The sequence below is a fragment of the Lissotriton helveticus genome, chromosome 6 (genome assembly GCF_964261635.1).
Source record: "Lissotriton helveticus chromosome 6, aLisHel1.1, whole genome shotgun sequence".
In the NCBI taxonomy this organism is placed as follows: Eukaryota; Metazoa; Chordata; class Amphibia; order Caudata; family Salamandridae; genus Lissotriton; species Lissotriton helveticus.
In genome coordinates, this window is record NC_136067.1 from 1,825,090,118 (window position 1) to 1,825,116,252 (window position 26,135).

Genomic DNA, 26,135 nt, shown 5'->3' on the forward strand with positions numbered 1-26,135 from the left:
AAAGTATTCAAATGATCTTTATTCTTTGTGCGCTGCACCAGCCATGCGTCCAGCCTCTTGCCCTATTCCTGGATTCTGCCCGTCCCCAACCCCTTGACCGGAAGGGGTGTCCGGTTCCTTGCCCCCTCCCCACCAGTCGGGGAGAGGGTCCTAGTGCCTTTGTGCCCAGGTCACGACATCTCCCCCTGTGTTGCAGAAATGACAGAGAGATGGTATCCATGAATGTTGCTATATGGTTGTACTTGTACAAACCGAATAAAGCATTTTGAAACTGAAACTGACAGAGAGATGGTGATTACTAAATAGTTGTAGAGAGAGGAGTGAGAGATATGAGAGAGAGAGAGATGTATGACAGATAGAGAGAGATGTGTCTGACGACTTGTCCTTGTGTCCTTATTACATTTCTTCAATCAGTCTCTTTGGTCTTTTGTACTCTCTTCTTTGATGTGTCTCTCCTTTGTCCATCTGATCGTCCTCATCCTGTGTGAGCTGTTTCGTGGGATATGGTAACGACCTGCTGCTGTTATCATGGGCCCTTTTACCTCGGTCACCGTTAACGGCTCCTTTGAGAATGGGCTGTCCGATTTTCTCAGCTTCCGCTGCCACACTCCCACAATATCCCCTTGCATGAGGTGCGCACGAGTGGCATGTCTTTGATGCTGTTCTGCTCTAGCGTTGTTGTTGCTTCCAGCTGTGGTAGCCTTGTCCTGCTTGATCTTCCCAGCACTAGTTCGGCGGGACACCATCCTGTGGAGCTGTGAAGGGTGTTCCGATAGTCCCTTAGTACTTGACACAGAACCTGTCCTATTGATATCTGCGCCTGCTTTGGTCTTTGGACAGCCTTCTTTATGTTTCCCATGAATCTTTCCACCATGCCATTTGCTTGTGGCCACAGAGCCGATATCTTCTGTGATGGATCCCTAGATAGTCCTTACATTTTCGAAATTCTTCCCCTGAGTATGGCGGGCCATTGTCTGTCTTTAGCGTTTGTGGGGAACCTCAGGCTGCAAATATGTCGTACAGAGTTGGCAATGTTGCACTTGCTGATGTTGACGATACTTGTCGCATGATGAGAAACCTGGAGAATTCATCAGTTATCACAAGCAGGTAGTTTCCCATTTCCAGAGGCCCGTAGAAGTCTGCTGCCATTTCGGTTCACACTGCCCACGGGAGCTCTGACATATGTAGCGGTTCGGGTTTTGCTGGCTGCCCCGTCATTTGGCAGATGTGGCAGTTTGTGACAGTGGCCTCCACCATGTTGTCCAGCCCCGGGAACCACAATTTCTCCCGTAGCAGTTTCTTTGTTGCCACCATGCCTCTGTGTGATTTGTGCGCCAAATTTATAGTCTGTCTCCGCAGAGCTCTTGGCATCACTATTCTTGTCCCTCTCATTATTATTCCATTTTTGGTCTCTGATAGCTCTTCATGAATCTTTTTGAACGCCAGCATTTCCTCTTTGTTCACTCCATTTTCCATGATGCTGTTGTTGTTGACATGTCTCCATCGTTGTTTTTCTTGTTACCATTTTTATCGCCTGCATTGTGGCATTCCTGTCTGTTTCTAGCTCCAGCTCTGCTATCGTTATCGATGCCGGAGTGTTTTGTTTCAGTACAAAGTTTAGGTATTCTTCTGCTATTGATGTGGCCTCAGGTGTCTGTGGCAAAGGGTGCCGCGACATGTAGTCCGCCGGTTTGTGCTCTTTCCCTGGTTTGTGCTCAGTACATGGATGTCTTCCTTACTTGATCGGTCCTTGTATATCAGTGTCTCTGTAAATTACCCCATATTGATCACTGTTTTTTTTTTTATCCCCACGTGAATACGTCAACCGTTGATGGCACCAGTACCGCCTTTGTTTTCATTCATATTCTGATACACACATGATGTTGCATGTGGCGCCGCCGTCTAGCACAAAACGTGTGTTGTGTTGTCCCACACCTATGTTAACGGTCTCTGTTTTTTTTAACTTGATGTTTCTCTATTAGGTGGTGCTCTCTCGCCCTTTTGCTTCTTCTGCAGGAGTGAGGTCGGACATCAGGTATATTTGTTCTACGTTCTCTTGCACTGCTTCTCCATCAGATTCAGCTGACGAGCTGCGGTTTGCCGTTTCCAAGTGCCTGGCATATCTGTTTGTCGTCATCAGTGGTCTTCCAGTTCGTTCTCTCTCACTTTTGAATTGTATGCCCAGACACACGCTTGCAAAATGATTGCTCCTGTTGCACTTTCTGCATGTCTGACCCATTGCCGGGTACGCGCCGGTGTGTGGGAACTCGAGTCCGCATCTGTAACATGATTTTTCATGTTATTTTCTTGGCTGTTGCTCATTGTTTTCTTTCTTCCAGTCGTTCATGCGGCTGCTTCTGACCATGCAATTCGCTTGTTCTAATAGCCTCTCCTTACCCAGCTCCATCTCTTTTGCTTGCGCGTTGCCCTCGCTTCTGCCCTGGCCATCGTTAGAATTTTCTCCAGCAAGGTCGGTTCTTTTAGAATTCGTGCGTGGAATTCCACTGACCGACATCCCTTAATGATGCGCAGGCGAATTGCTTGCTCGTTGTCGAACTTGTCAAATTCGCAATGTGTGACCAATTTGCGCAGTCTTGTTGCAAAATCGTCAAAGGACTCCTCTGTGTGCTGAAATGCTATTGCGAAGGTGTATCTCTCGAAGTCAATGTTTCTTTGTGGGTCAAATCTGTCTGAGAGGCACTTGATTAGCCCTTTATATGTTGCCGTTTGGTCATCAGGGAATGTCACTAGTAGGTCGTCAACTTCGTCCCCTACGAGGTTTAAAAATAGATCCAACTGCTTAGCGTCCACTACATCCGCGGCGTGCATGTATCTTTCGAACTTGCGAATACATCGCTCCCATCTGATGCCTATCTGTGGTTCTGACTCGCCTGTTCAGTCATTGTAGGCCTGTGGCACTTCTTTCTTTGATACCTCCGTGCTAGTTTCTGTTCTTCTCTTATTTGTCACTTTCGTTTATCTGTTTCCTTTTGCGCAGCTTTTCATTCTTCTTTTGACTTTATTTTCTCTTTTTCCGCACTTTTTCTTGTTTTTCCTGTATTTTCCTTTTCTTTTCTTTACACTTCCTTCCTTATTGTCTCTTTGTCTCTTTCATTTGCGCAGATTTTTCTTCTTCTTTGACTTTATTTTCTCTGTTTCCGCACTTTTTCTTGTTTTTCTGTGTTCCTGACCTTAAACTGTTTTATTTTTTTTCCTTTCGTATTGTCTTTGTTTTTCTTTTGCGCATCTTTTTCTTATTCTTTGACTTTATTTTCTCTTTTTCACACTTTTTCTTCTTTTTTTCCTTTCTTTCCTGACCTTAAAATGGCTGCCTGCCTCTCACGCTCCTGATTGGCTGATTTTGCCTGGTTCCAAGATGGCTGCCCAAGTCTTGCGAGATCGCGGGACCTTTTCAGTTCCCGCCTGACTTAAAGATGGCCACCGGCTCTTCCGCAACGCTTATTGGCTGCTTTTGCCTGACCTCAAGATGGCTGCTGTCTTCGCGCGATCCTCTCGCGCGCACGCTTGCTTCTCGGGAGGTTGGGGGCTTCTTACCGGCTTTCTGTCACGGCCAGATGGTTCCTTCTTTTCTCCCACACTGTTCCTGTTGTGGCCGGGGCGGGCTCTTGCGCTGTGAATCCCCTCCTTCACTCGGACCAGGGTGGGCTCCTGGCTCCATGTTTCTTCACTCCTGGGGCGCTGGACACACGCGCGATCCTTCTCCTCACAACCTCGTAGCCAGTTGTCGTATCGGGACGCTTCAGGTACGACAGGAGTCTGATAAAGTATTCAAATGATCTTTATTCTTTGTGTGCTGCGCCAGCCATGTGTCCAGCCTCTTGCCCTATTCCTGGATTTTGCCCGTCACCCACCCCTTGACTTTAAGTGGTGCCCGGTTCCTTGCCCCCTCCCCACCAGACGGGTACAGGGTCTTGGTGCCCTTGTGCCCAGGTCGCGACATATGGGTAAACTATTCCTTGTAAAACGATTTCTGAGTGGTGGCCTTTTAAGGTCTCAGCTACAGGCTGCTTTAGGGAAAGACCTATTGTGTTGAAAACCCTACTATGTGCAATACAAGTACTTACAGTGGCCTTTGGGTCAGTGTATTGCTCATTATTAGTTGACATTCATGTCATTGCTTGTTTTGATGGCTTGCCTTCCTCTTCTTGTAATTGCTATCCTTTTGATTGGATGACTTTTATCCTTCGGTGACTGACATTAGGGAACTATTTTTTTTGTTTGCTTTCAGCACTCCATAAGGGTGCATGTGTTTTCTTGCTCTTTGCCTTGTGTGTTGCTTCCCCCCCTCAAATTGCAACATCCCCACACTCTTTATGATGCTACCTACAAGCTTTTCCTTTGTTCTCCTCACTCCTGCTCTTCACTATTTGCTTATTTTTAATTTTGTTTGTCATTCCCCCTCTTCTCTGTTGCTCACCTGATCCTCCATTCTCACTCTTCTGCAATTCACTTGGCTCCATCTGTTCGGTACCCGTCCCCTCAAGCTTTTTTTCTCGTTTTCTTTTTCCCCGACTCAGCAGCTGCATTTTGTTATCAGGTCACTACTTTCCAGATAATGAAGTAGTGTTGCATACGTATTTCTTTTTTTAATTTACTGCTCCAAGACGGGTGCCCACTTACTTTCAACAGTATGTTAAAAGTAAAAAAAAAAAGGCCCATTCCAGTGTGATGACACATGCATGTGCAAGAGTGGCGATGCAGAAACATGTATAAGACATGTATACATCATTCTTTCTTTTCTGATTTTTTTGGGTTTTGCCGATGCTGTTCCACATTGGCAACAACCCTTTTTTTTAAATGATGCTCTTAAGCTTTGGCAAAGCCAAAAGGTCAGCTAACACCTTTCAAAGGTGCAAACTATTCCCTTTGCCACCAACCCTGCCACCGTCGCCAGAAACCGCAACCTCAGGCTCTGGATCAACGACTGCCCCAACACTCGCCCCGATCAAGAAACCCTCCAACAGACACACCAACAAGAAAGTCAACTGGTTGTCCGTGGACCTCCAGACCTCCAAACAAACGTGCCGAAAACTAGAGAAGAAATGGCACCGCGAACAGACACCGGAGAACCATGCAGCCCACAAGAACGCCATGCGCCAACACCATCACCTCATCAGAGCCACCAAAAGGACCTCCTTCAAGGACCGCCTGGACAACAACGCACACAACAGCAAAGAGCTCTTCAACATCGTGAAGGAACTCTCCAACCCCAGCTCCAAAACCAACGACATCCCACCATCGCAAGCCCTGTGCAACTCACTTGCCACCTTCCTCCATCGCAAGATCGCAGACATCCACGACAGCTTCGACAACCTGACCACTCCAACAGCCAACGACACCTCAGACCCCACGGCCACCACCCACAGCGACCCCCTGCTCACCTGGACTAACATCAACAACGACGACACCATCAAAATCATGTACACCATCCACTCCGGCTCCCCATCAGACCCGTGCCCACACCACATCTTTAACAAAGCCAGCACCACCATCGCACCCCTTCTCCGCAAGGCCATCAACATCTCCTTCGAGACAGCGACCTTTCCGGAGAGCTGGAAGCATGCCGAAATCAATGCCTTGCTTAAGAAACCCAAGGCAGACCCGAGGGACCTCAAGAACTTCCGCTCGATCTCACTGCTCCCGTTCCCGGCGAAGGTCATCAAGAAAACTGTCAACAAACACCTGACCCGCTACTTTGAGGAGAACAACATCCTGGACCCATCCCAGTCCAGGTTCGGCAGCAACCACAGTACCGAAACTGCCCTCATCGCCGCCACAGATGACATCAGGGCCCAGCTGGACAAAGGCGAAACCGCGGCCCTCATCCTCCTGGACCTATCAGCTGCCTTCGACACTGTCTGCCACCGCACCCTACGCACACGCCTCCACGACGCAGGGATCCAAAACAAGGCACTGGAATGGACCACCTCCTTCCTCTCTGGCAGAACCCAGAGCGTCCGCCTCACCCCCTTCCGTTCCGAAGCCTCCAAGATCATCTGCAGCGTACCCCAAGATCATCACTCAGCCCGACATTGTTCAACATCTACATGGCCCCCCTTGCCCACATTGCCACACTGTACAACCTTAACATCATCTCCTATGCTGACGACACACAGCTGATCCTCTCCCTCACCAAGGACCCCCTCACTGCCAAAACCAACCTCCACGAAGGACTGAAAGCTGTCGCCGAATGGATGAAGAACAGCCGTCTGAAGCTGAACTCAGACAAGACGGAGGTCCTCATCCTCGACTCCACCCCCTCAGCCTGGGACGACTCCTTATGGCTGACCGCCCTGGGAGCAGCACCGACACCCACTGACCACGCACGCAACCTGGATTTCATCCTTGACCCAACGCTCTCCATGACCAAGCAAGTCAACGCCGTCTCATCCTCCTGCTTCAACACCCTCCGCATGCTCCGCAAGATCTACAAGTGGATCCCCACCGACACAAGAAGAACGGTCACCCATGCCCTCGTCGGCAGCAGGCTGGTTTAGGGAAACGCCCTCTACGCGGGAGCCCCAGCCAAACTGCTGAAACGACCGCAATGCATTCAGGACACCTCTGCCCGCCCGATCCTCGACATCCCCCGACATAGCCACATCACACCCCACCCGAGAGACCTGCACTGGCTGCCCGTCAACAAAAGGATCACCTTCAAGCTCCTCACCCATGCACACAAGGCACTCCACGACACTGGACCAGCATACCTCAACAGACAACTCACCTTCTTCACCCCGAACTGCCAGCTCCGCTCCGCCGACCGCGCCCTCGCTACCGTCCCCCGCATCTGAAGAGTGACCCACGGCGGCAAATCGCTCTGCTACCTCACCCCCAAGACCTGGAACACCCTCCCTATCCTTCTACGGCAGACCCAAGACCTACTAACTTTCAGAAGGCTACTCAAGACCTGACTTTTTGAGCAGTAGCAGCACCCCCCCTAGCGCCTCGAGACCCCCACGGCTGAGTAGTGCGCTCTACAAATTTCATGATTGATTGATTTATTGTTCTCATTTTAATTCGTACATGAGTCATTAAGACATTCACTTCAACCCATAAGTGTTCCTAACCAACATTATTTGAACCCATCTAGCACCTATAGTAAAAGATGGGACTGGATCTTCATGCATCCGTTTTGAATGCATAGGATGAAGGGCTAGATGGCTCCAATCTAGTGGCGTTGAGTAGTAAACAAGTTTTTTTGTCCTGAAAAAAAGAGCAGTACCTTTTTGGCCTTAAATTAGTACTGAAACTAGTTGACCCAAGTTACCAACTATATAGTTGTGCCTGATTATGACGTTATCTATGTTTATAACCATCTGATAAGATATGCTTAGGAGAGTTGTCTGTGTCCTATTTGTCTGCAGGCATTGTAATTCAAGACCTTGTTGGGTTTGAGAAGATAGAGGCCAGAAAGACCATACATTATTCAGGGCCTTAATTAGATCCCTAGCATCTCATAAAGTGTTTGAACTTCACTACCAAACAATAAGATAATTGTGTATTTATTTAATGCCAACTAGTGCATGTTGATTTGAGACGTGCCTGTTCTTCTCGAGTCTAATAGGGCCATTTAGACCTTGGTAGGCAGTCTTTTGTTCCACCAGGCAGACGTCTTTGTTACATAACTGAAGGTTCTCCGAGTGGGCCCCATGTTTAAAGCGCCAACTCTACAAACATTTTTGTATTGAAAAAACGTTTGAGTTTGTTTTCTCCATGTAAAAAAACAAGTACACTTTACCTGCCTGTGTCTATAATGTAATGGATGTATCTACAGTGGACCGGGAGAGTCGGGTTAATCAGGAAGGGAGTGAATACAAGTAAAGTGGGAACCAAACAGATTCTTTTAAATTCAACGTCCTACTCTTTTTATGAGGGTATGTCTTTGTTCTTATCTACAGTATGAAGTAAAAGTTTTAATAAAGTTTTGTAAAATAATCAAACATCGCACCTCAATCCATTGACAGAAGGAGCTGGAAAGCTATATGAATAAGTACTGACTCAAGTGCCTCAACTAGGGAACAGAAAACCTAATCTATTTTTTAAGTCCCCATCATGAGCTCACTAATAATGTCTAACTCGCATAAATCTCTCTTTTTTTCTACTGGACCCTCTTTACATAATGCAGGTTGCAGGTAGGAGCAGACATATATAAAGGAGCTTTCAGATAAAATTTTTAAATATTTAATTGAAATCTCTTAATGATGACACCACACTAGCTTGCCATATCAGTTCTAAGAAAAATAAGCAAATGAATGAAGAGGAGACTTGCACAAAGAGGTGCTATGAGCATAAATACTTATCAAATGGCTTTATTGAGAAGATGGCAAGTGTGATACTCTGTGAAAACGAGGCAGATTTTCCCACCGCTGTATTACAAGTGCCATAGGTTATAATGAAGGTATAATATAGAAGACAACACATTTTGACACGTTTGTGATGAGTTGCACAACCGAGATGAGGCCATTGACCACATGGTATTAAACAGTGGTAATCCAATGCTCCAGGTAAAATCTTGTATCTTGAACCTGTAAAGAGATTTCTTTTTCAAGTCTTGCTTTCAATATCTACAGGGTCCATCCTCAAATACTGTATCAAAACGTTAGACAGTCAGGAGTTTGGCACACGTGAAATTTTTGATAAAACCATAAGTGATCCATGCAATGTCATTGTGGCAATGTGGTTTATGAGCAGCAAGACTAGGATATCCATTCTAATAATAGGAGGTGTAGCTATTAACTGAATTACTTATATTTCCCCAATCCATAATATTAATTTCTATGAGGTCCCGCATTTCACTCTAAGAAAAAGGTTACGAACTGTAGAAAAACATTTGCAAAAAGCACTAGAAGACATAAGTAAATTATATGAATCAACATAGCTTAGGCATGCCTGTTGAGCTAAATAAGTCAATCTATGTTCTTTGACACAGCAGTGAGGATTTCAATATATGTTCTTTGACACAATAGTGAGGATTTCCATCGTTTTAGAAATTTGAAGGAGTGTAGGTTCTAGTGAATGAATACCTGATTAGTTCGAGACAAATATCTTGAACTTCAGAACAGACAGCATGTAGGGCAAAACATAGATCAAAATTGATAGTTAGAAGTAATATGTGTGCAATTTATATAAATAACATGGTTTTATAGTTTGGAAAGAAAAGATATATACATTTTGTAAACGTTTTACAGACATCCACTTGCCTACAGAAATAATGACAGAAACTCTCTAAAAAAGAATTATTCAGGAATGTTGATGTTCACTCAGGTAAAGTGCACACAACGCTGTGAAAACGAACACACTGAAATAGAAATGCAAAAACGTAGTTTACAATATGTACACACATAAACACACACACACACACTGCAAATAACCAACCGCATCCATTCAGAGAATTTGTTTAGTTCCCATATTTAATATGTGTTCCATTCTAACCTGTCTTGATGTTACCATAGCACTTTCTTTGTTTCTCTTACGTTTGGTGTTCTCATTCCAGCCTCTTCATATATGTCTCTTTTCAGAGAACTCAGTGGTCCGCTTTAAGTCTTGTGGCTAGTTGAAGCTTGCTCAATGTCAATAATGCTGTAAAAGTCGGCTCAGTGTAACTAAATCTAGTCTAGAGCAGGATTATGTAGTATACCATGGTATTATCTCTTAAAATGTATGTATAAATTTACAACACGAAAAGCAATCTTGTGATCGCGGAGCTGAATTGTATGCTTCAAAATACATATTTGATCAGTAAATGTCAAAATTGCTTCTAGTCAATTGATTTCAATTAACATTGGTATACGCCATATCCTTCCATGTGAATGCATTATAACAAACACAAAGCTGCACAGCTGCTATAAACTTTATTTGGGCTCATCCCTCTAAACATTGTTATTCACTTTGTAGATACCTATGTCAAGCTAACCTTGCTGAACTCCATGGGTCAGGAGATGTCCAAGTGTAAGACATCCCTTCGCCGAGGTCAACCAAATCCATTATACAAAGAGACCTTCATTTTCCAAGTGGCGCTGTTTCAGCTATCAGACGTAACTCTCATACTGTCTGTGTACAATAAACGTAGCATGAAGCGCAAAGAGATGATAGGTTGGATTTCTCTAGGGCTCAACAGCTCAGGAGATGAAGAGCTCAACCACTGGACTGAAATGAAGGAGTCAAAAGGACAACAGGTATGCAGATGGCACACATTATTGGAATCTTGAAGAACAGTGAATGACAGGGCTCATTGGGAGTGCACATCTGTCTACCTTGGAAGTCTCCAACAACAAGAGCCTGCCTTCAAAAGCAACAGATTCAACATTCGCAGATAGAAAATGCACAACAGACAATGGAATGTCAGACATTTTATGCAACATCATCAGCTGTGGTCCCAATAATTTATATGACAGATTCGAAACACTAATCTGTGATGACAGACAAGCTAGGAATTCTCCTCAATCTTTGGATAATTTTGCATTCGTGTTCGAAATATTTTTTTGTAGTAATCGAGCATTTTATTAAAAATGAAAGTGAGTATTTTTCTTTAAACTATTGAAAATGCCTGCCAAGATGGCCGCCTTTCCTGTGACCCACTGTACTGTGCAACCTGTGCTTGGGCTACTGGCATGATGTTTGTAACAAGGGGCTCTTCCTGTATGGAAAGTATGCTGTAATCTTACACATCTTAATCGTGTCTCTCTGTTTATTTCAGTACATTTTACGAGGAGGGCAGTTGGTTATGTGCCTACAGGTAAAATACCGTTCGTGAAAGCGAATCAAAGTTATCTCTATGTTTAAACTTAACAGGTGTAGCCCACGTGCATAATTTTACAAATGTGCGGGCAACGAACAGTGGTCTGAAAATCCAATTAATACAGTTTTGTCTTTTTAGGAAAAGCGTATAGACTACAGAACTTAAACATAAAAGGCCAGCTTCACATAGCATTTTCTGTGAGCAAATGTGCCTTATTCCAAATTTAGCTGTGACTTACTCGTGACTTTCCAGGGGTATTTTCTACCAAAAAGAATCCTTGCGACTATAAGGCCTGAGTATGTATGTTTTACTCCTGAACATTCTGAGTAATTGGACCTAAGACAGGGGTAAGGCACATTCACTTGCAGAAAATGAATACATCTTCTTCACTGAGTGCCTGACTCTTAACCCCTCTCATGTTTTGTCGTGCATCAGGACTCATCGAGGCCAAACTGTTGCACTCGTTTCTTTGAAGTATTTTATTTTCATTGAAGGAGTTCTGAAAACATGTGCGACCTCCTGTTGAAAGCACTTCTAATAACTCTTCTAATCCGCCAAGAAAATAATAGCGTGTCCAAAAACATATTCACTGATCAATTTCCCAAACATTTTTTGTACTGACTGACTGACGTTCTATCTTTGAGGTGGTCACGCCCAAAAGAAATTCACAGATACTTGGACAGGTGAATCTAACGATATTTCAGGCACCTCCAGGGCACCCTTTTTCTGGTGGGTGGAATTTGCGTAGTTGCGTTACGCGAAGCTCTGCGAAATGGTAAAAAATCTCCGCAAGCAAGCAAAAGTTTAGTGAATTGCTTGTTCCGCCTGTTCGTGATGTTTTTTTCCTGTTCGCGAACGCTGTTTGCGTGCTCGGGGAGAAATATCTTGCAAACATGCATTTTGAAAGCGCGAACAAGCAAAAAATTCCGCGAAGCCGCAGATCGCAGAATTTTTGCCAATTCCGCGTTCTCCACGGAATGCGAAATTACCCAAATTCCGGAAATTCCACGAGTGGAACGGAATTTACCGCCCAGGCCAAAGTATAATAATATAAGGCATATACTACAGCTGGTGTAAATATCACATGTTCATGGCATCTTCCAGTTAGCTCCAAAGGAAATCTTTGTGACCAAGGCTTATTCCTAGATCTCGTGATTCCAGCCCGCATATGGACATGAAGGAGTAAGGTGCCACCTAATTTCCGCCTCAACTGGCAGCCCTGGCAGCTACGAAGCCCTACTGGGAATAGCTGGCCTTAATTTTTTCATCCGACCGGCCTGTAGAATGCACAGACACCTTAGTAGGCCCACTCTAATACTAACCCCTTTACTACCAAACTATTACCAACCAAAGAAATAGTGAAGACATGCTGATCAGACGCATGTGGGTGTAAACCAGGGTCTAATAATGTACATAAATCTAAGGACGGATGTCTGAATTCTGTTCACATTGCACTTACACCACCTTTCTATTATCTGACAAGGTAAACATGACGGCCCATAATGATCAAGGTTTTGAGTCGTCCTTGCGCAACGATAGGGTATGCAAGGGTGATGAAAAAAATAAATGAGATTTATCAAGCTTAATAAATTTAGAGTAACGGAAGGCAGCACAAATCGCTGCCTTGCGTTATTCTGAGGTAGGGAGGCGTTCCCTGGGTGGTGCGTGGGTGTTCCCACGCATTCATCCATGGATTCTGACACATTCCCAGATTTACCAACACTGGTAGATTTTGGAATGTGCCAGAACTGTATGCCTCCCAACCAGAGGTGCAACAAGGAGAAATATGTTTATTTCTCCTAGTTTTTAATTCTTTCTAAGTGCGCTGCAGAATGCAGCACACTTAGAAAGAGGAAAATGCCTTGAGGATTGGTTTTATGCAGGAAGATGCCCCTTCATTCACAAAAACAATTCCTCCTACTATGATATTGAAACAGTGGGAAACGACTTGTAGCGGCAGCCCCCTGCATTGACAACAAAGTGCCCTCACTCCATGATGCCAGACCCCCCTGCTTAGTTGCCACAAGGGGCAGGCGAACACATGCACACCTTTAGCTTATGCTCTTTTCTCCCATCCTCTTGTAATGAGAGATGATGCTTATTTTTACCTAAACTTGCACAGCATGCATAAAGTGTCATTCTTTGTAGGATACACATTTTCAAAAAGAAGGATTAAAGCAAGAAAATGTGTTAGTGATAATTTGCCTGAACATGCCAATGTATTAGAGTAGTCTTACATTGGATGATGCACACAATTCATTAGTTGGCACAAGTTAATAACATTGAGGTCAGTGGTAGCCCGAAAAAACCTGTGACTGATTGCTAAACATTCACTCATCCTTACATCACACAGATTTTTCAAATGTGCATGTAGAAGAGCCTATCTCTTACCACCAGAAATAAGATAAACAAGCATTGGCACAGCCAATAGGTCTACCTTTGGCAAGCACGCATTTTATGCACACGTATGCAATATGTTTGAAAAAAATGGCAAACATAAAAAAAAAAAAAAAAATTTAGAGGTGGTCCTGCTGTCCAAACAAATCAGTTTTGTCAATGAAGTGCACTTTTTTCTGGCAGTTGTATGTACAAGTGATCAAGCAAAATGCCATCACTAACAGTGCCAGGCAGTCAATTGATGAGGTGGGCTGACCCTTTGCCCAAAACTGTACTGGACGGGAGCAATATCTGAATGATCCTCGAACAGACCAGTTGAGGAAGAGGGCTAAGCAAAAGCCACTGTATGCATATATATTTCTTTTTATTGATACCAACAAGTTTGGCGAAACTTAAAAAGGAGATGTGATATCAGTTAGTAGTCTCAAAGCTGCACGTTGGCAGATGTAATTAATCTACGTAATAACGCGTAAAGGGAAATGTGACTCATTACATTGATTGATGCTTATAATTTCAAATTTAAAGACCTGTGTTTTTGTGGTAACTATGAGAATTCGAAGACTTGGACAAGAGGTGGGTTTGACCTATAGTGTGTAGAATTATCAAATACATACTATGCTACCGTATTTAACACCCAGAAGGAGGGTAAGGCATTACAAAGACTGCTGTTCTCTGCCTATACATTTGATAATGCCATTATTGTGCTCTAAAGATGTGTGCAACAGACCCTCCTCTATCATACAATCCTTATCCATCCCACAATGTTTCCTCATCCTTCTTATATGCAGTCACCTTCAGTACTTACTGAACTCACTATCTGCCCACATAGTCTTCTCAAAGCACCTGACACTTACAGTACAGGCCACCTAACCATCCTTGATTCCTCACAGCATATTTCTGTTTCTCTCAGAAAAGTTGCAAAGAAAGGAGAATGTCTCAAGGTGCAATGAGGAGCAGAAGGGGAGGGGTTAGAAGAAACTCTACTTGCTGATCTCCAAGGAATCTAAGCTTGCATGTGGGCACTATTAACATAGCCCACAAGATTAGCCCTCTGATTGATTAAGTAGAAACAAACATTCTGTTTAGGTCGCTAATATTTGATACAACCAATATTGATGTACTCAATCACTACTACTGGTTTCCACCAGTGCACTTGTTTAATCAAATTCTGGAAAAACAAACCATTTAAAGTTAATGCTACCAACTGCAACTGTTAAAAGACTGTTACCTTTTCTATCTCAAAAAGTCTAGCTCATGGCTATCACTGCTTTTCTAGCCTCAAGGGCACACAGTTGTTAGAAAAACATGCTCTGACCTATTGGCAAAAATCCTTTCTATCAATTATATATAGATTAAAATGATTCTGCCTACTCCGTAGTACTCTCACACAATTATGCCACAACCACCAAGGTTCACAGACAACATTCTCTGGATAGCACCGGGCTGCTTTCAAGAATTGCCCTTTGTGTACATTACTTAAGAAAGAGACTTAAGGAGGTTGCCATACTCTTTTTAGACATTGACATGATACAGTAGACCATGACCAAAGCCCTACATCCCACACCACAAGACTGTTAATCACCCACCAATCCAATGGTAAAGACCAGAAGACCACCATGGGCAACTACAAAGCTAAAACCTATTATACTAGTTTGTCTCAGTCTTGTAGACCTGCAAGCATGATGTGGCTCAGAGATACCCTTGCACTCATACAAGTAGGGAAGTGTATTAATTCTGTTACTGGTTTTGACTCCACTGCTTTTGCCACTCTCTCTTTAAAGAACTTGTTTGTGAAGTCTGTGCCACTCTTGAACCTGTGTGATATCTTTTATCTCATGACCCTTTGTTCTAAAGCTACTCTTCTACTAAATGAATACATTCTCTCTACTCTTTTATATTCCTAGGTAATGAAAGGTAATTTATTTATCATATCTGTTATGTCCTTCCTGTCTTCCAGTTTATAAACAGTTAAGCCATTCTATCTACCTAGCTTTGACCTCTATGAAGACTTTTGGGACACTTCAAGACCTCTTTAGGCTTTCTGATGTCTATCTCTTAATTATTTATACTGCTGTCTTTGTTTTCTTAAACTGAATACATGGTGCTGTTTGTTGTCACCTCTGTTTGCTTTCATCTCTTTTTATTTTTTGGCTTCATGAACAGCTTCATGTCATATGCATAGGAGCACAATGTCCTCTTCTTCCCGTCTGTAATGTCACTGATAAAGACACAGAAAATTACAAGCCCTAATGCTGATTCACTTTTTCATCCCACTGGTCATCTCCTCTTCTCTGAGTGAATTCAGCTGAGGTGATTTAGCGAGTGCATAGACCAGTTCATCAACCTAGAACACCCATTGATACTTCTTAACATGCCAAGAGTCTGTTACACAAACAAAACCATCTGGGAAAACCATTACATTATCAGGGCTGGACAGGACTGTTTTTCTATTACGCATTTCCCTGGTGAGTTGGAGCCCTTGTAGGTCAATTTTGAAAGCCCAAGGCTACTCCTGGTGCCTCTGTCACTTTCCCCAGTACTGATGCATCAAAATGGGGCTATACCACAACTAAGCACATACATAATTTGCTTGTTTAATGTCAGCCACAAAATGGGTGCTAATTCTGCACAAAGAAATGCAAACAAACTCACTGAAACTGTATTTTCATAGAGGGCAAGATACTCAATTGTCAAAAAAGTGTGAACTAACAACACAAAATGCAACTAAGGAAAGAGATGTGGCCTAATGGTTGGAGCTGCCGACTTTGGAACTTGGGAGCCACGTTTGAGTCCCATCCTCAGCTCAATATCCTGTGATTCTGGGTAAATCACCCAATTAATATCTCTGTGCCTAAAACAAATACATAATACCTGGTGCTTTTCTAAAGCATTCTAATGCCTTTGGGACAAGTTCACACTGCAAAAACATTTTTTAAAACTTGAACATTTAGTCCATGTCTATTTTTTGATTCCACTTCTTTGGCTTTTTATCTGTTGTTTCTAAACAGGTGTCTGTGGTTCCACAGCACTAATTTACCTGTTTCTATAACCCACTAGCAGTGCTCTGTATCAATAGGGTACTTGTGCAGACCCATTTAAACAACTGGTAAATCTCACTAATTTGAACAGGGACACAATTAGAATCCCAGCCACATTATTATTAAGTACATTTCCAAATTCCTGGATACATAATAGATAACGCTAAGGCTTCAGCAGGAAAGAACCCTCAGCTTGTAGAAAAGAAGATTGAATAAGACTTTAGTTCCTGAGGCCACTTACATGCATACAGATGAAACGTATGTTTAGATTATCACATACAGGGTCAGAGTGGGGAACCAAAAGAAACCCTGGCAAAAATGCTCAAACCAGCCCGCTCCCTTTGTCTCATTATACCTTGACACAATTTGGATGGCCTTGCTTCACTTTTCACCCCCAAAGGAACTCAATCCAGCGCTTTGCTCTGCCTTGTGTTACCCTGCGTCAGGGAGGCATTACATGGATGGAGCACGGGCATTCCCTTGAACCCACACATGTGGTTTGACGCAAACTCAGATTTACTGAAGTCAGTAAACCTGGGTTTGCACCAAAATAGTGCGCCTACCCGACCTTGGCGTAACTAGGTAAAATATCTTTATTTCTCCTTGTTACTTCCTCCTTGCATGTGTTCTGCATTCTAAAGTACAAATACTAAGAGGAATACACTTCTAAGTAAAAGTTTTTGTGCAGGAAGGTATACCAATCTTCACAAAAACTATCCGGACCACAATCATGAACCCTTGCGGCATGAAACAAGGATGCCTGGGTTGGTGCTAGGCTGTCGCAAGTGCACCAGTGCAAGAAGAGAGCATAAGTGCATCTTAGCTTAGTAAATAAGGTGCTTTTCTACTCTCTCCCTGTCATGCAAAACAACTTGCTGCGTGATGTGAAAGTTTAGTAAATCTGGACCTACAGCTCTATGCTTAGGTTGTACTCATTCACCCAGATCCAGTGTTTCACCCCATTGCAGGGGGAAATAACCACAGCCATGTGCACCAGCTCTCCTTTTAAAAAAAACTAATAATGACTCACTTCATCTGCATTCTGTCCATGTCCACTCTTTTAAACCAGAAAATACCCTACAGGGATTTAGTTTAGAGATCTTCTCTGAAAAGGCTATTAATGTATTCAGGGACTGCGTCACAGAAGCATGACGCATTAGATAAGCTGTGCACTGTGAAACAGCTCCTGCAAGCAGACTCCCTCTGCAATTACTCAGTAGGCTCCCTTCAATAGCCATGTTGCCCCCAACATCCCTGGATAAACTCTCATAATTAGAATCTTTTTCAGTCATCTGTTGTGAGGAGGCTCCAGCTGAGGACTTGTTGGTAGTTACAGACTGCATTCAAAGTAGGCTGATTGACTGTGGCACTCTTACATTACCATGAGTGTATTAATTTGGGTTTTTAATACCTTAGAGGTCAGGTCTAAAACAATAGGGAAACTCACTTTAATGTTCGATTATTACGCAACCCTGCTCTTTAAGGCAAGAGAAAAAAAGTCTTCAAAAGCGTGCCCTTCCTATTAGGCAAATAAACTTTCGTCACAAACCGTTGCAGGTTGGTTAAAGTAAAGCGATTAAAAATGAGATGTGCCCCTCTCTGAGTTTGAGGCAACATTTCTCATTGGTTATGTCTGCTATACTTGAAGCCCTTTTAAGACGTGGAGAGCAACTAAAATAACATAATGTAACCTGTGCTGTGAGAGTGTATGCATGGCATACCCGTAATCAGTTCCAGATGTTATGAATGCCATTCTACTTGCCAAATATTTAAGCCCTCATTTACAACATTTGGTATCGGGGCAGCACCGCAAGCTTTTCTGCTGCACTGCCCTATGTCAAAAGAAAAGGGCAGGAATGCACTGTATCTATGAGATCTGGCACATTCCTGTCCTCTTTCTCAGCTTTAGCACACGAATGACTGCCATGCGCCAATGCAAGCATCCTTGCACAACGGTGTCTGCATTTAAATCAGATTGTTTTTTGTGGGGGAAGGGACACCTTCCTTCACAAAAACAACCCTTACACCATGTTGTAAATCTGGGAATGTTTCAAATGTGATGGGTGTTACGTGGGAGCACCCACTGTAACACTTGTGGCACGCCTTCCCACGCCGTGAGAGGCAACGCAACAACTTGCACTGCATTGCCTCACACCATATTTACGAGGCCATGAAAAGCCACGCAGGGTGGCTTTACATGGCCTCGTAGATGTGGGTGAGCCCAGTGTGCCACCTGAACTTTATAGAAAATGACGTTCTGGCAGCACACTGGGCCTGTAAATCCGCCCCACAGAGTTCAAATACATATAATTCGACATACAGTCCAAAACTAGAGCCAAGGACACACTAATGGGACATTCCAAAACTAGAACCAATGACACATTAATGAGGCAAACATCACACTTTACTAGTTATCATAACCTCATTGTCCGAGGCAGGAAATAAAGTTCAGCAATAGTCAGTTTGAAACCCAGTGGTGCAGGCATCAATTATTATAGTAAAGCAAGCCAACAGATAAGCTTCATGCTTCCCCAAATAGGATCTATTTATGGTAGCTGCACATGCTTTTAGCAAATTATGGTACCAGATTATCATGGCCTAAATATTTTCTGACAAAAATATTGTGTCTTAAAATGTATAAAGATATCACCCCTCTGGAAGTAGTAGTAAAGAATCTGTACCTATTGGATCAGTATTTTTGTAACCATTGTTTAAACCTCGAAATTTATTTCAGAGCATATTTTGTTAATAATACTATGACAAATAACCTTTGGCAATGACATTTCTACTCAGAGAGCACAATTACCATAGCAAGGGACGCCAACACTGTGAATGATACTCTTCAAACCTCCAAAAATGTGGTCTGAATAAGTTTGTTGCCATTGTAAAGCTGTATATTTTATTAGATGTCTGCTATGTTAAAAAATGTTGAGCAGTATTAATTCACTAATAATTTGAATTACTTTCTCTAATGATCACTATGAATATCATTTAATAATTGCCAGAGTGACTAGTCTTTTGACCTCCAGGAACCTGGCTCGACTACATTTTAGGGGAATCTTCTCTGGCTCTAAATGGACCGAATATATTTGGCCCACCAGAAAATGGCATGCAATCTACATATTAGTATATAATGTGGTAGGTAATCCGCTGAAGGTGTGTCTGAATTTCACTGAAACTCTAGATTTTGGTTGTTGAGCAATAAAGCTAAGTTAGTGTGTGTTTATGGAGTTATTTTATGGGGTCAGTTGTTAATGATTACTGGTCATTGGGTCTTTGTCATTCTGCTTGCTCCTACTCGGCCTTAATACAGGATATAATACTGTTAATTATTCATCATTCATTCTTGACTTGATCAAACTGCACTAATGTTTCTAGAGGCGAGGAAATTGATCCACTTATTTTAGTCAACTGTTTTCAAGTGTTTATGTGTGCTAACGCGGGATTACTGGTTACTAATTATCTTACCAAATCCCATTTCCTGTCGACTGAATCGTTGGTACCTGTCTTGAGTAAAAGGTAATCTCGAAGTAAACAATCAATTTAAGAACTTACACCACTCTAAATGACCACTGACCAAAATTAAGTTTTAAAGATTTAATATAAAGTCAAAGATAACTGAAGATACAAACTTCTCAAAATGAGATTCAAAAGGTATATCGGTATCACTATGAACATGAACTTCTTGAATAGTCTGAGTCTGAAGAACAAAATAATAAGTACAAGTTCGAATACCATCAGAGTTGCTAAAATGGATACAAGTTGCAACCTCAAAGTCATTACAGAAAAGAAAATTAAGGTTAGTCTGTCCCTACACTACATGAAATGACATCCCTACTTAGCAAGATCTTAACCCTCTAGGTGTCAGCCGTGGTGATTTCCTAAGAAGATCACACACTTCTCTTTATCTCTTCTCTGATAATGGGTCTCTCCTGATCAGCCTATCTGCCTACCCATCCGCTTCCTTAGGCTCCCAAAATCATCTGCTCTGCCCTCCTCCCGGGTCACTTTCCCTAATACCAAATCACATTTCCAATAGAAACGCCCCTTAGGACGCCCCTCACGTGGTACATCTTTCCGCGGCAAACTCCATGATGGTACTCTTGAAGACCCTCGTTATAGTTGACCTTGGTTCCCAGGCTTCTTCTTCCGTGCGCTGATACCCCCTGAAATTCCTGGAAACTCCTACAGGCCTGCGCAAGGCGCCACTGAACAAAGTCCCTTTCATTCGAGCTGATTAGGACCCTCGCACCTGCATACAGCTCGTCCTGCAGTGGGCCTCAAATTCCAGACTTCACCATATCTTAGGCCATAAAACACTCTCAGAGCTCCATACTGGACACCTCACGACCTCTCCTCTAACGAGCACATGACGATTTGAACTACATGACATTATCTGTTCTGGCCTACTTGATTTACATGCAGCAGGTTCCTGCACTCTTAAAACGTTAACTTGATTTAAACAGCAAACATTCTTAACTAGCATACGTTTCTAAAATAACACATCTATAAAGCATATACTTTTAACCCTAAGTTCAATAGTACATTTTGAAAGAACCATGTCAACCTTGTCTCACATTATTTTAGCAGCACGTTTAGATTTGCTTGTGAATTGCCATGAGGCCTACACAATATACTGGGTTTTTAGAGTTACATTCAACTCTTACATTATTCCTGTAACATGAGAACGTGAGGTTTTCATATTCATCCCAAACATTTCTACATTAGTCTCACACAGTTATGATTATTGTTACTCTACTTAAACATTCTATGCATTTCACCACTGAATATAAGACACTCGGTGTATTTCACTTCTAAATATAAACACTCTGGTGCAAAGTACATGTTAACTAACTACGTGCTTGTAAATATGGCGTACTTATACATTTTTTTCCAAACTTGTGCTCTCTCAGTCCCCCCTTTGATGACCTTCAGGGGTCATCATCACCATGACACTAAAAATGTAGAACCTTTAAAGTGAAGACAGGGCAGTACCACTTCTTTTCATACTCTCTAATGCTTTCAGACTCTTATATTGAGTGTCCTGCATCGCTGTCAACTCTTCTTCCTGTTTCTTCATAGCTCTCTGTAACCTATTTGCTCTATACCATTGATACAAACGCACCAATCCCCACAAAGTGATTACACAAATCACTACTATGATGATGGGTTTCAATATGTACCAAACGATACCCTTTCCTAAGTTGGCAAACCAACTTCCAACTTTACCCATTCCATGGCCTACTTTTTCCCACACATTTACCTTTGCCAGGTCCTCAATTTCGTAGTGTATGGCAGTGATGTTTTGTATATACTTCTCTAGAGGCTTTGAATTGTCTGGAATGTAAGTACAGCATTCCTGTACCTTCAAGGCCCTACAGACTCCTCCCTCTTTTGCTAACAGAACATCTAAAGCAAGTCGGTTCTGAAGAACCATTGCCCTAATCGATTGCATCTCCCCCTCTATCAGCATCAAGGATCTTGCAGTACTGGCAGATAGCCTATCTACGACTGTAGCTAACCTCCTGATCTTAATGTCATTCATTATCAATCCTAGGAAAGGGAATGCAGCACCTATTACATCTCCGATTACTTCTGCTGCACCCAGCCCTCGCTTCCATCTAGTTGATATTTCTTTCTTAGGCGTGTCTAAATTCTCAACATGATATATTTTAGGGAAGACAACAGCCAGATAGCATGATCCGTACCAATTATCTGGTAACTTCACATAGGCATATTTTCCACATACAAAATATACATTTGGTATTGCTTGCATCCCTTTCATGAAGTTCTTAGAGTAGTACTCCAATTGAAAAGCATGTTCGCAATTGACTTGTCCTACATAAATGTTTTCATAGTAGGAGTAACTCCTGTGAATGCACAGTTTCCCCCGTTTCTCCTTATCCAAAGCAATTGGACCAATACTACCTTTTCGTTGTTGTGCCCTTTCCTCCTTGGTCCAATCTGTTTCTCCTTGTCCTGATGCCTTCAATGCCTTCTGCTTTCTGTATCTAGTATCTACCTGAGCTATAAACTTTTTCTCAACTTCTGATATTTGACAAGTCAGATTGTTGTTTCGAGCATGTGAGGTATCTAACGTTCTCCATGGAATAAACCATTTGTGTAATCTGTCTTCGCTTTTGTAGTAGTCCCATTTGTTCAAATGCTTGAAATTCGGAACCTCTGGCAATGTCGAGTCGAAATTCGAGAAGTAATACTCAAATCCGTCTCGTCCATAAAACATACTTAACAATAAACTGCACGTTATCCCATATGTCAACGGGAGATGATGGTATTTAATACCCTCCTCCACCGAAATTGGTAATTGCATACATACATAACAGTCCTTTACTTCCATGGCATCAACATATTCATAAAGCAATTTAGCATAAGCATTTGACTTGTAATTCCCCTGTGACTCATCCATGTGTAACCTTTTTACTTCTGCATCTAACAACGCTTTGTCTTTCTCATTGATGTTTCCCTTCTCCTTAATAATGGTAGTTCTCGGTGTTGACACTCCCTTATCCTCCTTAACTGTGGTTCCATCCCCTTCGTGTCCCGCTAGGAATGAAACAGTTACCACTAAAATTATAAGAGAAACCACTACTCCTAAAAATGTAACAGCTATACATTTTGCCCTGCGGTTCGGGTTGCCAGCCTCCATGTTCTCAAACAATGTAGTTTTCGACTATCTTCCAGCATTCACTTCCTCTTCTTTTCAAACAAAGTCTTTCTCTCTTGCAATGTCTTTCTTGGAACACTTGGAAGCTTGACAATTTGTTTCCGCAAAACAGTTCAAAGTTCAGTAGAAAATAGACAACCCTAGCCCTTCTCCATCCACTAAAATGAAACCCCTATCACTTTTCTTCTTCCACTCGGCGCTAGGTTATCTTGCAACAGGTTTACAATTTCTTTTCAAAAGTCTTATTTTCGTCTGAAGTTATGTATGACTCAAGGAGTGACACTACTTCTTCATAAACGTCCATCCGAAGTATCATTCCCTCAGGTTCTGGACAGTTCGTACCACACCATGGAAAGTCAACCTTTTCTAGGATTATTCTCCTTATTTCGCTCAAGACAAGTGGACGGACGAAATTGAGAGTTAGCGTTTTTTCAATTTCCACTCCTGGTACTATCAGTTCTACATCCACAGTTACAAAGGGGTCCGTTCTAATCAAGATCACTTTCTTCACTTTTCCAGATCTGCACCCCTTTGAAGACATTCGTAGTATGGTTTTAGTCCACAACAATAAGCACTCCTAGCAATTCTACTACTCGTTCAAGCATTTCCAAACGAAGAAGAGTTCCCTCCAATATTGGATATCGTGAACAGCAAACTGGAAACTCAACTGTCTCTAAAAGCAATTTTCTTATTCCACTCAGGAGAGCAGGATGAACGATGTTGAGTGTCAGCAACCTTTCGGTCTCCGCTCCTGGCAGTAGAAACTTTATTTGCACTGTGATGATCGGGTCAGTTCTGATCAGTTCCACTTCCCTGATCCTCCCTGTTCTGTGTCTCCCAGACATCTGCAACAAGGTAGGTCCAATCGGGAGTAGAGTATCTTCTGCTAGGCACTCGCACCCTACTTGATCTTCTAAGACCCTCCTCGGCTTGATCCTGGATATCTTCTTCTGGATCTGAGTCTTCGGATATAGGAGTAAGCGTTTCTTCTTGGGCCGACCTCAAACTTAGCCTTCTTCTTCTTGTTGGCCAAGTGGCAGCTCCAAGCCTTATTCTCCTATTCCTTGTCCTCCCATTTGGTTCTTGGTCGCTCCGATACGGATCTGAGTCTGAGTCGTATTCACTTCTGCTCTCTCCTTCTGTTGCGTCTTCTGTCTCACTGCCGTCCTGCCTTCGCTCTTCTTCTGAATCCGATGCGTTCCCAACTTCTTCCGACACCTCCTCAGCTGCCTCAATCCCTTCTTGCGACTCTTCTTCCACTTCCGGGCTTTCGTCTGGGATGGGAGCTGTTCCTTCTAGAGGTGCTGGAACTCTTCTAGTATGGGATGCATGGATCCAATTTGGCAGCCCCCCGCACTTCACCGCGGTGTTCGTGATCAGGATTACCTGAAAGGGCCCACGCCAGCGAACATCTAGGCAGTTCTTCCGGACGTGTTTTTTAACCAGGACCCAGTCCCCTGGGTTCAGGTCATGACACAGGTTCCTCGCTGCTGGAACTTCAGCTGCATGCACCTGAAGGGACACAGAATGGATGGCGTCAGACAGTCCTTTACAATAATCCAAGATCAGATCATCTGTAATATTCAATAGAGCAGTAGTTGGAACTGTAGGAAGTCTCATGGCCCTCCCCATCAGGATCTCGTGAGGAGAGAGACCTGTTCTCCTATCAGGTGTGCTGCGCATGCTCATGAGCACCAATGGAAGAGCATCTGGCCAACTCAAAGATGTGGATGCCACTACTTTAGCCAATCTATTCTTCAAAGTGCCATTCACTTGTTCCACAATTCCTGAAGCTTCTGGTCGATAACTACAATGCAGCTTTTGATCGATATTCAGTGTGGAGCACAACATCTTCACTATTTCGCTGTTAAAATGTTTTCCTCTGTCCGATTCCAAAGAGGCGGGCACCCCGAAGCGCGGTATCAACTCCCTGAGCAACAATTTAGCCACTGTGAGAGTATCGCACCTACGTGTAGGGTACGCTTCAACCCATCTGGAAAATACGCATACAATCACCAACACATACCGAAGGCGATTGACTCTTGGCATTTCGATGAAATCTAGTTGCATTCTATTGAAAGGCCCCCCCGACCTCCCAATGTGACTCAGTGTGACTGGTGTTCGTTTGCCTACGTTCAGTTGTTGGCAGGTAACACATCGCTTACATACTGATTCTGCTGCTATTCTGAATTTCGGGCAATACCAAGTCTGCCTAAAAACTCTCATCATAGCATCCCTTCCTAGATGTACTGGACCATGTATTTCTCTCGCCATGGGATTAGCTAATTCTTCAGGTAACACAGCTCTCCCATCTGCTGAAACCCAAAAATCCATTTCACTTCGCACACAGCCTGCTATTTCCCATGCCTTTTTCTCTGTTTCAGGTGCGTTCTCCTGCATTATCCTTAAATCCTCCCAAGTGTCTACAGTTTCTAACATCATACTTAATTCAGTCTTTTCCTCTGCACCTTCTATTTCCACCTTCGAGAAAGAATAACTTTGTTCCGCACAATAGCGTGCGACTTCATCAGCATATCTATTACCTTGTGACACAAAATCCGTATTCTTAGTATGAGCTACACACTTCACCACTGCAATATCAACAGGACCTTGTAATGCTTCTATCAGCAATCGCACAAATTCTCCATTTCGAATGGGCGAACCAGAGGAGGTCATGTAACCCCTCTGAGACCACAACTGCCCGAAATCATGAACCACACCGAAACCATATTGGCTGTCCGTGTAGATGGTGACTCTCTTTCCATTTCCTGCTATGCAGGCACGAGTTAGGGCAATAATCAATGCTACCTGTGCGGAATGTACTCCTTCCAGGCAAGCGGCTTCCACAACTCCAGTAATGGTACAAACAGCATAAGCTGCTCTTAACCGACCAGTATCGTCTCTTAAACATGAGCCATCAACAAAATAAATTTCATCGGGGTCAGACAATGGCTCATCCACTATATCTGGTCTGGGTTTCGTGCATAGTTCAGTCACATCAAGGCAATCGTGGTCTTCACATCCTTCGCCTTCTATTACAGTAGGTAATGGCATCAAAGTAGCAGGATTCAAGACAGAGCATCTCCTGAGAGTCACGTTTTCTGCGGCAAGTATAACTTGCTCATAACGCGTGAGCCTACTATTGGTCAGATGCTGCGTCTTCGTCCTGGTCATTAACAATTCAACTGAATGTGGTACATACACCACTACTGGATGTCCCATCACAATACTCTCGCTCCTTTCAATGCTGACA

General features: G+C 43.1%; 1 protein-coding gene and 1 long non-coding RNA gene across 4 annotated transcripts in view; one reads left to right on the top strand and one right to left on the bottom strand.

Moving 5' to 3' along the window:
- The window catches only part of SYT14 (synaptotagmin 14), a 761,278-nt gene extending 750,735 nt beyond the window's left edge, over positions 1-10,543 (top strand). For all 3 annotated transcript variants that reach the window (XM_078649722.1, XM_078649721.1, XM_078649720.1), the window contains one exon: positions 9,919-10,543. In XM_078649722.1, the coding sequence (XP_078505848.1) occupies positions 9,919-10,232 (314 nt within the window). In that variant the 3' untranslated portion in view covers positions 10,233-10,543. The remainder of the gene's footprint in view (positions 1-9,918) is intronic.
- The window catches only part of LOC144763784 (uncharacterized), a 310,592-nt gene that overhangs the window by 182,709 nt on the left and 101,748 nt on the right, over positions 1-26,135 (bottom strand). The window lies entirely within an intron of this gene.